The sequence below is a fragment of the Squalius cephalus genome (assembly GCF_949319135.1).
Source record: "Squalius cephalus genome assembly, chromosome: 10".
Classification (NCBI taxonomy): Eukaryota; Metazoa; Chordata; class Actinopteri; order Cypriniformes; family Leuciscidae; genus Squalius; species Squalius cephalus.
The window spans coordinates 25,266,718-25,281,038 of NC_137131.1; the positions used below are offsets into that span (position 1 = coordinate 25,266,718).

The window sequence follows — 14,321 nt, forward strand, 5'->3', positions numbered from 1 at the left end:
CCCAGCCTCCTGGTTCAGTTCTGACCAATTAGACACTGACTTTATTTAGGAGGTGGCGTTCTCTTCACTTCTTATCATAAATCAATCTTATCTGTGCTCTCCTTACTCTCTAAGCTCTAGCAGAGAGGAACAAGGCCACAGTTTAGACATTATTACTATTATAAGAATACGGAACATTTCACACAGATTTCACTCAAGCCATCTTTTGAATTAAGAACATATGATCGTACTGATAGGAAGCACGACACACTTTCATTCAAGCATCTAATAGTTATAACAATTACATGAATTATATGGGATCTAAGCATATTAGACACACACATATATTGTAGACACAAAATAGAATCATGTAGTTGCATGTCCATCAAGAATTGTTCTGGGATGATTTTTATCTATTTTTGTAGTCAAAGTCTCAGTCTCTTTGGTTTGAAGTGATTTCAAAACTCTGGGTCATTCAGAGGAGACTGGGGTCTGTTTTGTGTCTGTGTGGAGTCCAGCAGCTTCTCTGCTGTTATCTTGATCGAGCCCTGAGCTGTGCCATCTCTGAGCCAATCATTCTTTTCCAAGCTATCTCACATTGACACGTTCTTCCTTTAGTTTGGCCATAACAGTTCTTAGTTGGGGGTTTTCGTTGGTTAGGTAGAGACTGGCTGGAGCCTGATTTTATGGCTCTGGATTGCTGATTTGGGGTCTGGAATGTTGGGTTCTGTGTGGAATTATGTTTGAACAATTCACCTGGAAGATTCATTTGTATTTGATTTGCACTCAATCCTACAGCGCTTTGGATTTTGCATGCGTTAGTATGGCAGACACACTGTGCATTCCAATGATGAGGGGCTCCACACTCACACAGCACCACAGGGAAATCAGAAAGTCTTTCTGCATCACAAATACGCTCAGCTGCCTGATGGTCTCTTGACGTTCACACACACACTTCTTCACGCGCTCCAGCACAGGTATACTCATCCGGCCGATAGGATAGTTAGCATACATGCACACATTACAGATGCGCCCTGTCTCATAATGAGGTGAGGATGGCACCTCTATGTAATTTAAGGAATGTGTGTTTTGATCACCGGAGTGGAGCAGAGCAGGATGAACTAGTGACTGACACTAATGACATGTTGCAGGCGATGATAGAATGAAAATGCATAAGAATTGAGAGAAAAAAACAAAACACAAAAGTCTTATAATGTCATCTGCGGTTGCTGGTTCACTCTAGGGACAGGAGAGAAAATGTCAGATTGAAATCAACGTTTTCCCACAGCTGTTTCCTGCTTCTGAAATTACATAATTTCTAGACCAGGCAATAACATCAGGATAATGGCTATGACAGCTTCTAATGAAAGATGGATGAGATCTGCCGATTACTTTTGTATAAGGGTCAATGACGTATAAGGATTTTCAACAGGCCAATTTTAAAATACGAAAATTAACAATATATATTGCAATTGTTCAATCATTAAGAATGTTGTGTACATATAAATTCAAATAAAAAATTTAAATTAAGTGATTTTAGTGTTTTTTCATCTAGATGAATTGTCCATAGGCTTAAAAAATGTCATGTGGGGCGACCGTGATTTATCTTAAAATTAATTAATTTCCTTAACATAAATGTTTTTTTTTTTTTTTACATGTTCTCAGTAATTAAAGTGTTTAAAAATAGAGTATTTAAATTTCTTTTGAGTTTTTGTATATAATGATCTCATATTTTTGTTCTGCAATTTCAGTCGCCTTCTAAAATGCAGTTAACAGACTTATTTTTCCTGTAAATCGCATAAAACTGATAGAAATGTTTTAAAAATATAATTTACTAAAGCATACTGTATCAGTGATTCATATTTCAGCCACAGAAATAAGATATTTTATTTTAAATTTAATACAGTGATAGCTTTTATTGGTCGCACCACATAAGTGGTCGCTCCAAATGACACGAAAACCTTATATAGTTAAAAATCTATTTAAAGAGATCAATGAACAATACATTTTATACAAAATTTATTTAAACCAGATTTTATACAAATTTCACAGAATTTTCCTGAACATAAACATTTTATAAACTCACTTTTATAAATAAAAATCACTTCACAAACACAAGTGCACTATTTAATTTAACTTGACTTAGAATTTCTTTCTAACAAATAATAATGTTATAGATATAAATTATTTCATAAAAGTATTGTATACAGGTAACATTTGGGGTCAATAGTTTTTTTAAGTAATTAATACTTTATTAATCAAGGACACATTCAGTGTCACATTCAGGCACAGGCTATAATGTTCCGAAAGATTCTATTTCAAATAAATGCTGTTCTTTTGAACTTTATATTCATCAAATAATCCTGACATATAAAATGTATCACAGTTTCCCCAAAAAATATGAACATTGATAATAATCAGAAATGTTTCTTGAGCAGCAAATCATTAGTGACCCTGGATCACAAAACCAGTCACAAGTCGCACAGGGTATTTGTGGCAATAGCCAACAATACATTGTATGGGTCAAAATTATCGATTTTTCTTTTATTCCAAAAAATCATTAGGATATTAGATAAAGATCATGTTTTATATTTTGTAAATGTCCTACCATAAATTTATAAACATTTATTTTTGTGAGTGAATATAGCAATATTGCAAACATAAATGGACAACTTTAAAGGCGATTTTCTCAATGTTTCGATTTTGTAGCACCCTCAGATTCCAGATTTTCAGTTGTATCGGCCAAATATTGTTCTATCTTAACAAATCATACATCAATGAAAAGCTTATTTATTCAGCTTTCATATGATGTATAAATCTCAATTGCAAAAAATTTACCCATGTGACATTGACCCATTGAGTGGTTTTGTGGTCTAGGGTTACATATTAGAATTATTTCTGAAGGATCATGTGACACTGAAAACTGGAGTAACGATGCTGAAAATTCAGCTTTGATCATAGGAATAAATTACAGTTTACTATATATTCACATAGAAAACAGATATTTTAAACTGTAATAATATTTCACTCTTCTCCTATCAAGGTACTCTGCTCTTGCTGCAGGGTTAGAATTTTTTTGCTTGGCAGTGGCATCTGGTAAAATACATTAAAATAGTTTTAAATAAATAAATAGGCAATAATAAATACACTACTAATAAATGCATTATTACTAAACTGAAATTACATGCTCTAATTTTTTTTTGTGCATTTTTCTCATATTGTACAAAGAGTAAACACAAACTGTCTAAAATCTATAAAAAAAGATCCCAAATTGCATAAAAATCTATTCCAAATGATACTAAAGTAAAGTACTTTTTTTATATAAACCGTCAATTGAATATAAAAGCATAAAACTGTCAATCTAGGACATATATCTATCATGGAAAACAGTCTGCAGTGGTCGCACCACATGATATTTGGTCGCACCACATGATATTTTCAAATTCAATCATAATTTACAGGCACAAAATTGGCCACCTAAACAAAACAAGCTAGCTTGCCAAAAAAGGTCACTATGAAATTTATAATAAAACTATATATTTGTAGAAATAACTTTAATATTAATTTTTTTTTTGAGGTCATACCACATGACATCCAAATGTGGCAACTACATACCAACCATTACAAAGGTTTATTTTTTTTCCAATTTGAGAGAATTACAAACCTGCTTGCTGCTTCCATGGGTCCTTTATAAATTGGTTTATGATGTAACTTCCTGTGTTTGAATAGTTTTCAACATATAAGTCCCAAAATGGTAGTTCCTTGATGGTCGCACCACATGATATTTCATAAAATGGACATCATCGGACAAAGTTTGTTTGTATATTATGATGGAAATATAAATACAAATGCTTTGAATTTTTTTAAAGGATTACAAAACATTTTGGAAATCATGCCAAATAGTGCAGAAAATAAATTTGAATAAATTCAGAGTAATTTCAAAGACGTTTTCAAAACAGAAGTTATGGCCGGACGGTCGCACCACATGATGTTTTGACACTTTAAATAACAAAAAAAATAACAAATAAGTAAAGGTTTTTTAAAAGTTAAAGTGAGTACATACATGGGAGAGGTACTATAAATATACAGTATCTTTTTAGGCATTTAAACCCATTTTTGCCTGAAAAAATGCAATCGGACAGAAAATTTAGGCGTCACGTCATTGACCCATAAATCAATAATTCTCTTTTTATTTGTACTGGGAGGTGAAGTAATTAATGACCTTAATGACTGTACAGGATATTCAGTTTTATCTGTTTCTTATACTAAATTAACAAAACCATAAACTACTTTAACTGTCCTGTATAAACTGGTGTGAGTGAATAATAGAGAATGCCTTCGGTGTTTGTTAATTCTTTGCAAAATTTGGATTGGAATTGCTGTAATAGTGTCATAATATTGCTGATTTATGATTTTTGATTTATGAAGTCATAATACCCTGGTATTATTTTAATATTGAAATGTTTATCGTTCAGTACCATGAATTCAAAATACCACTGTATTTTCATTCAATAGCATCACTGTACCATGCTGCAGCGGCAGTACTTTTTTGTAAGGAATATCCCAAGGAAGATCTGAGCTTCAGTTTAACTCTACTGAGTTGTTTCTACACAAATTCTCATTAAATGCACCAATTAAATAATTTCCTTAATTTAAAATGAAACTAACAAAATGTTTTCTCTTTTCAGGAGTGTCTTTTAACAGTGTATATACTCAGATTTGGAGGGTGTTACTGCATCTAGCAGCTGATCCATTTCCAGACGTCTCTGATCTAGCCATGAAGGTTCTCAACAGCATCGCATACAAGGTACAGACAGTCCTGGGATCCTCATTACACCTGCCCCATTTTACTGTGCTTACTAGGGCTTGACATTAAGACATGGAAAATGTGGGTGGATTTCAGCAGTGGCATCCTACTAGCCACTTTGGCGGGTTACACATTCACTCCTACTAGCCACTTTGGCGGGTTGAATTTTATAGGCTATATAATATATACATTTTCAATTGTAGTCTTTTAAAAAAGGCATCTAAAATAACAACCTAAGTGCAATGTAGTGTTGTCAAAAATATAATTTTTTCAATATAAATATCGATACTGAAATATCTGAAACTCTTCCAATACTAATTTTCCTCAGAATAGACACACAATACCAACTCTCTCTACTCTTCGACAGTGAGTTGACACCAGAGCATGTGAGCGGAGTGGAGCGGTGAGAATCTCCGCTCATCGCTCACGGAACTGTTCACCCCTCCGCTCATCGCTCACGGAACTGTTCACCCCTCCGCTCCCCCGCTCAAAGCTACATCAGGCCGCTCCGCTCATTTTCGCTCAGCGCTCAACGCAGTTTGCTTCGCGCTCCACTCAAATCGCCCCCGCTCGCTCCAAAAAAGGAAAAAAATCTACATGTATATCACTTTTAGCTTAGACCACAGCCTTACCTCCTAAAGAACTAATGAGTAACAACAACATTTTTCAAATAGAAATGTTTTATTTCAAATTACAGGCCTATAAGAAGGAATATAGCCTACACAAAAAGTCCTGTAAAATTAAACGAATAAATGGGCCTAATAATATAAATAAAAATTATATAAACAAAAATATACATACATTTTTTTAAGTAAATTATCTATAAGGCCAGAATTTTGATAAGTGAACTTTTTTTGATAAGTGAACACGATTAAAATTTAAATCGACTTCCATTGTACACACAAACTGCTGTAAAATTAAACGAATAAATGGGCCTAATAATATAAATATTATTACGGATGACACAAATTAGGCTAAATAAAATGAACCATTATGTCTACTTGAATAAAAAACGAATTTGTTTGAATATTACGCTATATTTAATTTACACTTTAAGTTACCGTATTCAATTTACTAACCTTTTGTTTTCTTCCCAGCGTGTTCGCATAGCTCACGTTCATGTTTTCGAGAGATATACGTCTTTTGATATTCCAAAATTAATCTTTGCTGACTGAAACGATGTCTCCACATTCGTTTTCTTGTACCACATTATCATTGTTAGTTAGTTTTATATAGTACACCTGTATGACTTCTCATTTTCCTTTTTGAAGTAGCCTACTTTTTGAACTCCATTATTGAGCCGAGTTTTGACTGAAAATAGTCTACTGTTGATGACTGTGCAAGACAGATGGATCCTGGTTTAGGTTTGACTGAGCATGCTTCAGACTCGTGGTGTGACCAGAGCGAAATTGGAGCGAAATTGGAGCGGGAAATAAGGCGACGCTCCGTCCTTTTAAAAATGCCGCTCTGCGCTCTGTCCACGATCCGCCCGCTCCCGCTCCCCGCTCGCTCCCGCTCCACTCCGCTCACATGCTCTGGTTGACACACAAACCGCCTCCCCTCACTCACTCGTTTCATTTGTTCAGGATGAATATTGTTGGTGTTACAGGGCTTGAATTTCAGCGTGAGATTGCACGTATTGCGCAGAATTTTACTCATTCCCTCAGATTTTGTGCTTACACCCTAAGTGTGTCCACATAAAGCCACCTCTCAGTACTAAATTGAGTTATTTTTCGCTGCTTATTGACCTTAAACAGTCAAATACACACAAAATAATGTCAAAATGCCAAGAATATTTATTGTCGAGTATTCACGTAGACACAGACAGTTATATCTTAGGTGAACATAAGTAGAGAAAGTCAAGTCACCTTTGTTTATATAGCGCTTTTTACAATACAGATTGTTTCAAAGCAGCAGTGTTGATTGATTTTCATTGTAAAAATCATTAGTTATTAATTTAGTTAATTTATCTAAACAGCAGCAATATAAAAAATATATACATGGCAGTTTTTTCCCCATGTTCAGTGAAAATGCTGAGTGGCTAATAAATTTGGAAAACGTACTTGGTTACTAACGTAACCTCGGTTCTCTCTAGAAGAGGGAACGAGTACTGCATAATATCTTACGCTACGGGGAAATCTCTTTTCCGTGAGATACTGAAGCCAAAAATTATCCTTAATTTTGATAGCTGATAGCTTCCGGTCCTTCCTCATCCAGTTTGCGGAGAAGGTCAGCCTGGAAGATCTGCAGGGTGGCCATTGTGTGCAACGCCGATGCAGCCTGTCCAGCGGCGGTGTAAGCGCGACTGTGCATGGCTGAAGTCGTGCGGCAAGCTTTGGATGGTAGCGCCGTCTTAGCGCGCCGTCCAGCAGAGGGCGGGCAAAGATGGGCCGCTACAGCTTCTTCCACCAGAGGAAGAGAATGGTATCCTCTGCCTCTAGCACCGTCCACCACGGAGAATGCTGCCGAGGCAGTGGTACGCATCCTGGCTGAGAAGGGGGCGCTCCAAGACTTTGCGAGTTCTTCATGAAGCTCAGGAAGAAACGGCACGGGTCTTCAAGACGGCGAAACGCGGTCCCCTTGCAGGAAAAAACCATCCAGCCGGTTGTGCGCAGGCTCCGCGGGTCCCGACCACTCGAGGCCGAGACTCTCCAAGGCCTGCGTAAGCAGACGCGTCAGCTCTGCTTCGATGCTAGCCCTTTTCCCGGAAGGCTCGCGAGCAGAGGGAGCGAGATCCACAGAGCTCGACCAATCCTCACTGCCTGACGCCAGGATAGAGCAGCTGTCCTCCTCTACAGATGCCGCTTCTTCGTCGTCATCCATGACGGAAGCGGCGCCAGACGGCGGCCGCTGTCCGGGAGTGAGAGACTCAGGTGAAGCAGGCGGCAAAGCTGGCGGGCGAACCGCCGAGCTTCTGTCGGTTGGAGGAGGTTCCGGGACCCGCTGAGCATGGCGCTTTTTACGGCGCGGCACCATAGCGGGTGGAGGTGCAGTCTCGGTGAAGGATGCCAGGCGAGTCCTCAGAGTCACCATGGGCAATAGTTTGCAGTGAGGGCATCCGCCGTCAGCGAGCGCGAGAGCTGCATGATCCTCACCCAGGCAGGAAACGCAGATGACATGGCGGTCCCCGTCGCTGAGTGGAGCTTGGCACGAACCACAGAGGTTACGAGACATCTTTAAAAAGACGCTCGGCTCTTTTAGAGAGAGAGTGTGAGTCGCGGTGGCGAACACACACTAGCAGTGAAAAGGATATAACGCGCCGGATAGCGCATCAGGAACGGCGACTGAAGGCGGCGCGGCCAGCGGCTTCAGATGCAAGGCTCGTCCCGCTGAAAGGCTTTCTCTGGCGGCGTGGCTTCTTTCTCTCAGGATCCAACGATGCGTGAGCTCCGCTGAAGAGATGAAAAATCAGATTACCAGCCTTTCGAGCTATATTTATAGGCCCAGGCCACGCCCGTTTCGGATGGGGCCTCTCGATAGGCTGCTGCAGTTGCCGCAGGGCAGCCAATAGGTGCGCAAGCCGTCTTGCCTATGTCTGCATGCTGCCGCAACGCGTTTTACATTATTCCAAAATTAAGGATAATTTTTGGCTTCAGTATCTCGCGGAAAAGAGATTTCCCCATAGCGTAAGATATTACGCAGTACGAGAGAACCTCTCGTAAGAGAACCGCTAGCCACAGTGACTGTTGAGCAAAAAAGTAAATGTCAAGCCCTGGTGCTATTTATACCTGCTATATCTGCATATATTTATATTTAGTGTTGTTTTATTTGCTTTTATTTGTTTCGGTCCAGAACATTTTGTGCTACAAGTATTGGAGAATAAAACATTGTCAGTGTCAAGTTTTTCTGTTTGGCCAATATGTCGGAAGCGGGACTTTTATTTTGATGGCACTGAGAACACCAGCCCCTGAGCACACAATGCTCCCATTCACCGTCTTCATTAGTTTGCCATCTCTGTTTAACAGTTTTGTCTAATACGTACAGTATGGAAGCTTGTTTCCGCCGCAGAATAAAGAAACTAAAAAGGTAACTGCTACTTTTTATGGCACAATTCTGACTTTCTCTCAATTGTGAGTTTACATCTCACAATTGTGACATTTGTTCTCAGAATTGCATGATATAAACGCGCAATTGTGAGTTATAAAGTCAAAATTGATGATACAAACTCGCAATTGCTTTTTATAAAGTCAGAATTGCAGGATATAAAAGTTTGATGTTTTTTTTTTTGCGATTGCAAATGTATATCCTGCAGTTCTGACTTCTTTTCTCAGACTCCAGACCTTTCGCCTTTGACTACGCTTTTAAGAGGATGCTGCTTTCACTTGCTTCTCTCCTTCCGCCGTGGCAGAAACACAATGTCCATCAAGGAGGGTCGAACGCACAATTCATCTTCGGCTTTGGCCAGAGCCAGGATCCCGAGTTGTTCAGGAAACTGCACTCGGCCACAGACCTGGCGCCCATAAGGCTGACCCAACCAGAGATGAGGGCCTCTGAGAAAAAGGGCTGCAGCTCCTCCAGCACGTTCAAGATCCTCCTCCGCTAAACATTCATCTAAGCGCTAGGACAGATTGCCCGCTGCAATCTCCTCTGGCTCGAGGATGGACCCAGAAACAGCTGTGAGGCCCAAGTCCAGGCAGTACAAGTACCCCAAGAGACAAGGACCTCACCCAAGTAATCCTGTGCCTGAGCTTCAGCCGCGTTCCTGATGGGAATGGTCAAATGAAGAGACCGTCACACAACTTGGACAGTGAGCTGCCAAGCAAGAGGGTTCACCTTGCTGTGTTGCACCCATCTGTTCCCTTGCCGGTTGCAGGCTACAGTAGCCTGCGAGGCGTAATCCCTGTTCATTCTCTCATTCCCAGCACGAGTGTTCCCCAGGTGCACTGTGGTGGTCTAGCTCATGCAGGGACTGTCAGTGTCTCCCCTTAAAAGAGAGCTACGCCCTGTTTCCAGGCAGCGAGCCGCTTGAGATACTTTCCGAGTTGCGTGCACTTCCAGTGGTGTCAGAATGGGTAGGGAACACAATCACAAATGGTTATACACTTCAGTTTGCATGCAGACCACCCCACCAGCGGATTACTTACAGCAGTTTGTCTAGTTGGTCACAAGACTGTTTTGAGTGTCGCGGACTGTTGTCACTTCTGTCAGATGCAGTTTAAGAGTGCCTGAGAAAAACGTGTTGCCTGATTCAGTATCTACAGTCAGGTGAGATGATGTCAGGATATATGTCTGTGTCATTTGTGTTATTGTGTCTAACGTTATTTTCTTAACTTGTTACGAAATAAAAAGTCTCTCACCTCAGAATAACAAACTTTCCTGTCCTGTCAGTCGTTGTACTGATGCCCGTGACACTCTTCAATTCTGCGCACAAATGTGACAGAGCACACTTTATTTTATAATTGATTCATTATAAATAAAGTGCAAAAGAAATTACGAGCATGCAACGTCGTAGTTATGTTATCAATTAGCAAGTAATGAAATGACCAAAAAGTACCAATAAATTACGTAACTGGTTCGTCGTGTTTTAGCTGTAAAGGATTTCAGGTATTTTGTCCATTCTATTCATCAGGATTAGTTTCCATATGTTGGAAATGGGAATTTTCAATTCTTTAGCTATTTTCTTACAGCCACGTTCTATTTTGTGAAGCTCAACAATCTTTTGCTGCTCATCAGAACTATATTCTTTGGTTTTACTCATTGTGATGAATGATTAAGGGAATTTGGCCTTTGTGTTTCCTCATATTTGTACTCCTGTGAAACAAGAAGTCATTGTTAGACAATTTCATATTCCTAGTCACCCTGGTGTGCTAAAAAAAAATTAAATATTAATGAGAATATATTGCTGACACAACGATGCATGATGCATTTTGCGACGGCAGGCTGGTTTGCGGCACTTGAACGAGTGCAAAGTCAAAGTGGCACATAAACTGCCTAGAGCTGAAGGCAGTATCTTTTCTTCCTTCTATTCGTGAAGCTCTTGTTTGGGCAGACAACACAGTGTTTTTCTTCGTATATATCAATCACCAAGGGGGTATTCAATCTCACCCACTTCAAAGGCAGGCAGAACGTTTCCTCTTGTGGGCGGACAGGAACCTCGTATCGATACAAGCAGTCCATGTCCCCAGCCGTCTGAATTGCGGCCCAGATGTGCTGTCCAGGGGTGGGACAGTTCACGGAGAATGGAGGCTGCATCCTCAGATGGTCCAGGTAATTTTGAGCCTGTTTGGGGAAACGGAGGACGAATTGTTTGCCTTGGAGTAGAATGCGCATTGCCCGTTGTTCTTTTCACTGATGAGTACTCCCCTAGAAGGGGATGGGTTATCAAGCCGCTGACGCAAAACGGTCAAAATCATGCCACCGGTGCTGCACAAGATCAGGGAGGAATAGGAGACTGTGCTACTGGTCGCGCCGAACTGGCCAAACCAGCCATGGCTTCCAGAGCAAGTGGAACATCTGGTGGATCCCCTGTTGCCAGTTCCATTACAGAGGGACCTGCTGTCTCAAGCGTTGGGTACTGACACCCCAGGCCAGAGCAATGGAACCTGCATGGCTGGCAGGTCAGTGAGATGGACGGACATTGAATGTGCAACAATTAAAGGGTCTTGGATTTGATTGCTGAAGCAAGAGCCCCGTCAACCAGATGCCTTTACACTCTGAAATGGAAAGTCTTTGTGTCCTGGGATGTAAAGTGAGAAAATGAGGACCCATCAACCTGCTCTGTGTCTGTCATTTTGTAATTTCTACAAGACTGTTGGGATAACGGGCACACACCATCCACTCTAAAGGTGTATGTGGCTGCCATTTCAGTTTTTCATTCGGCCATTGATTATTGCTCAGTAGGGAAGCACAATTTAGTAGCAGGGTTTCTCAGAGGAGCGAGACTGCTGCATCTCCCTCATCCTAACCTGGTACCCATCTAGGATTTGTCTCTGGTGCTTAGAGCACTTTCCGAGCCACTTTTCAAACCTCTGCATGCAACGGTACTGAAAGTGCTCTCGTTTAAGACTGCACTTTTACTCGCTCTGGCATGTGTGAATTGAGTAGGTGATTTATATGCTCTGTCTATAGACACTGCTGGTTTGGAGTTTGGTAAAGATGACTAAATGGTCAGACTGACCACGGATATTCAGGACATTTGTTTGGCGCAGGTTGGTCTTCTCAGAACACATTTGCTAGATTTTACAACCTTCAGATTCCCTATTTTGCACCTCATGTTTTGGTTGTGCAGAGGGATGTAAGCTGATTTGCTATTTGTTGTTTTCACAGCTGCCCACGCCCTTCCCTGTGAACTGTGTGGTTTCAACTACGTCCGGTACCAAGCTCTGATCTGATACACCGGTTTGGTCACTTTGATTGGAGTATTTATTCCTTGCCTTAGTTAAGCGCTCAAGTTATTCTCGGCCTTGGCATGTGCCTGTGTGTCGACTTATGCTTAGTGACAGAAGTCACTTGTTTATTTAATCAGTTTGTTACTTTGAGTTTATTACCCTTGAAGTCAGCTCTTCGCCCTGTTATAGGCTTGTCATTCTTGTCTTGTCGTCTTATTTATACAGCACTGTTAAAAATAACCAAAGGTTGACCAAAGTGCTTTACATAAAAAATCAAAAATAAGAACACATATTTGACCGATAAAACAAAAACATATAAAACACAAAATTTAACCATTATATGCTACCAACATTAAGTGAGCTTTCAGCAAATTCTTAAACATCTACAAAGATTTGACAGACCTGATGAATAACGGCAGCTCATTCCACAGTCTCGGCCCTATTACTACAAAGGCTCGATCACCTTTATGTCGGTGATTTGTCCTTGGTACTACATGAACTTTTTGATTTTCTGAGCATATTGTTCTGGAGGGATTATACGGGATCAAAAGGTTTGCTAAATATGGTGGGGCATGATTATTTAAAGATTTACAAACAATGAAATGTTGTACCTAATTCTAAGATGGACAGGGAGCCATTTTAGAGAAGCTGATAAAGGGGTAATTGATTCGCGTTTCTATACCCTTTTTAAGAGCCTCACCACAACATTTTGCAACAATTGTTGTCGAGACAAAGATGCAGCGGTGATACCAGAATACAGAGAGTTACAGAAATCAAGATACAGAAATGGATTACTCTTTCAGAATCAGCTTTTGATAAAAAAAGGTCCTTGACCTTAGTCTCCTTGACCAGCACATAACGTCCCCTAGAAATACAGGCTGAATGGCAGTAGGAGTCTTAAAAGTGATAGGCATATGATCAGAGAAATTAGTCTCTCAAACATTTACATAGTCAATTTGCAGATTATGAGTTAAGATCAGATCTAACATGTGGCCTAGTTTGTGGGTAGATCTTTTTAGCCCATTGTAGCAAATCAAATGATTCAATCAAATAAAAAATATTCACTTGAAAACGTGTCATTTCCACAACAAATATGCACATTAAAATTACCCAAGTGTAAAAAGCGGTCATATTTTATGGACATTTCACTCAAGAGATCAGAGAATTCAACAACAAAACTCTGAACAAAAACCTTTTTTTTTTTTTCTGAGGCCAATGCACTAAAGCGACCGTAACAGGGTTTGTGGCTGCGATTTGAAACCATTGTAGTTTGAAACTCTGCAGTGGTTCAGCCGAGAGTAACTGACATTGAATGGCTTTTTTGTATATAGCTATTAGTCCTCCCCCACAACCCAAAGGGCAAGTTGATGCATACATAGCCCTCAGGCAAAAGTTCAGATAGCGATGAGTCTCCTAACTTTAGCCAGGTTTCCAATTTGAAGTCCAGTTCATTAGTCATAATAAATTCATTCAGAATAAAAGTTTTGTTTACTAACAAATGGGCATTTGTCAGAGCTAGCTTTTTTGGTATTAAATCCTTAACAGGAGATTTCTCACGGTGAAAGCAGTGGAGATTCCTAAGATCCACACCTCTCTCCTGAAAGCGTGGTGGAATAAACCTTCGGGGAACCCCCAGAGAACTCGACACCACCGGTTGAATCCAGCCTCATGGCCTGAAGCAATCCGGTCACAGACAACAGCCAGAGGCAGTGAAGAAATCAGGCTTGTCGACTTACGACTAGATGTCAGCAGCATCTTTAATTTAAAACAATATAATATAGATAACATATCAAATGTTGAAAGTGAGACATTTTGAAATGTCATGCCAAATATTGGCTCATTTTGGATTTCATGAGAGCTACACATTCCAAAAAAGTTGGGACAGGTACCAATAAGAGGCCGGAAAAGTTAAATGTACATACAAGGAACAGCTGGAGGACCAATTTGCAACTTATTAGGTCAATTGGCAACATGATTGGGTATAAAAAGAGCCTCTCAGAGTGGCAGTGTCTCTCAGAAGTCAAGATGGGCAGAGGATCACCAATTCCCCCAATGCTGCGGCGAAAAATAGTGGAGCAATATCAGAAAGGAGTTTCTCAGAGAAAAATTGCAAAGAGTTTGAAGTTATCATCATCTACAGTGCATAATATCATCCAAAGATTCAGAGAATCTGGAACAATCTCTGTGCGTAAGGGTCAAGGCCGGAA

The 14,321-nt window shown here is 40.1% G+C and overlaps 1 protein-coding gene across 4 annotated transcripts in view; it reads left to right on the top strand.

Annotated features, from left to right (window-relative positions):
* The window catches only part of rptor (regulatory associated protein of MTOR, complex 1), a 409,250-nt gene that overhangs the window by 289,856 nt on the left and 105,073 nt on the right, over positions 1-14,321 (top strand). For all 4 annotated transcript variants that reach the window (XM_079882549.1, XM_079882546.1, XM_079882548.1 and 1 more), the window contains exon 22: positions 4,668-4,786. In XM_079882549.1, the coding sequence (XP_079738675.1) occupies positions 4,668-4,786 (119 nt within the window). The remainder of the gene's footprint in view (positions 1-4,667; positions 4,787-14,321) is intronic.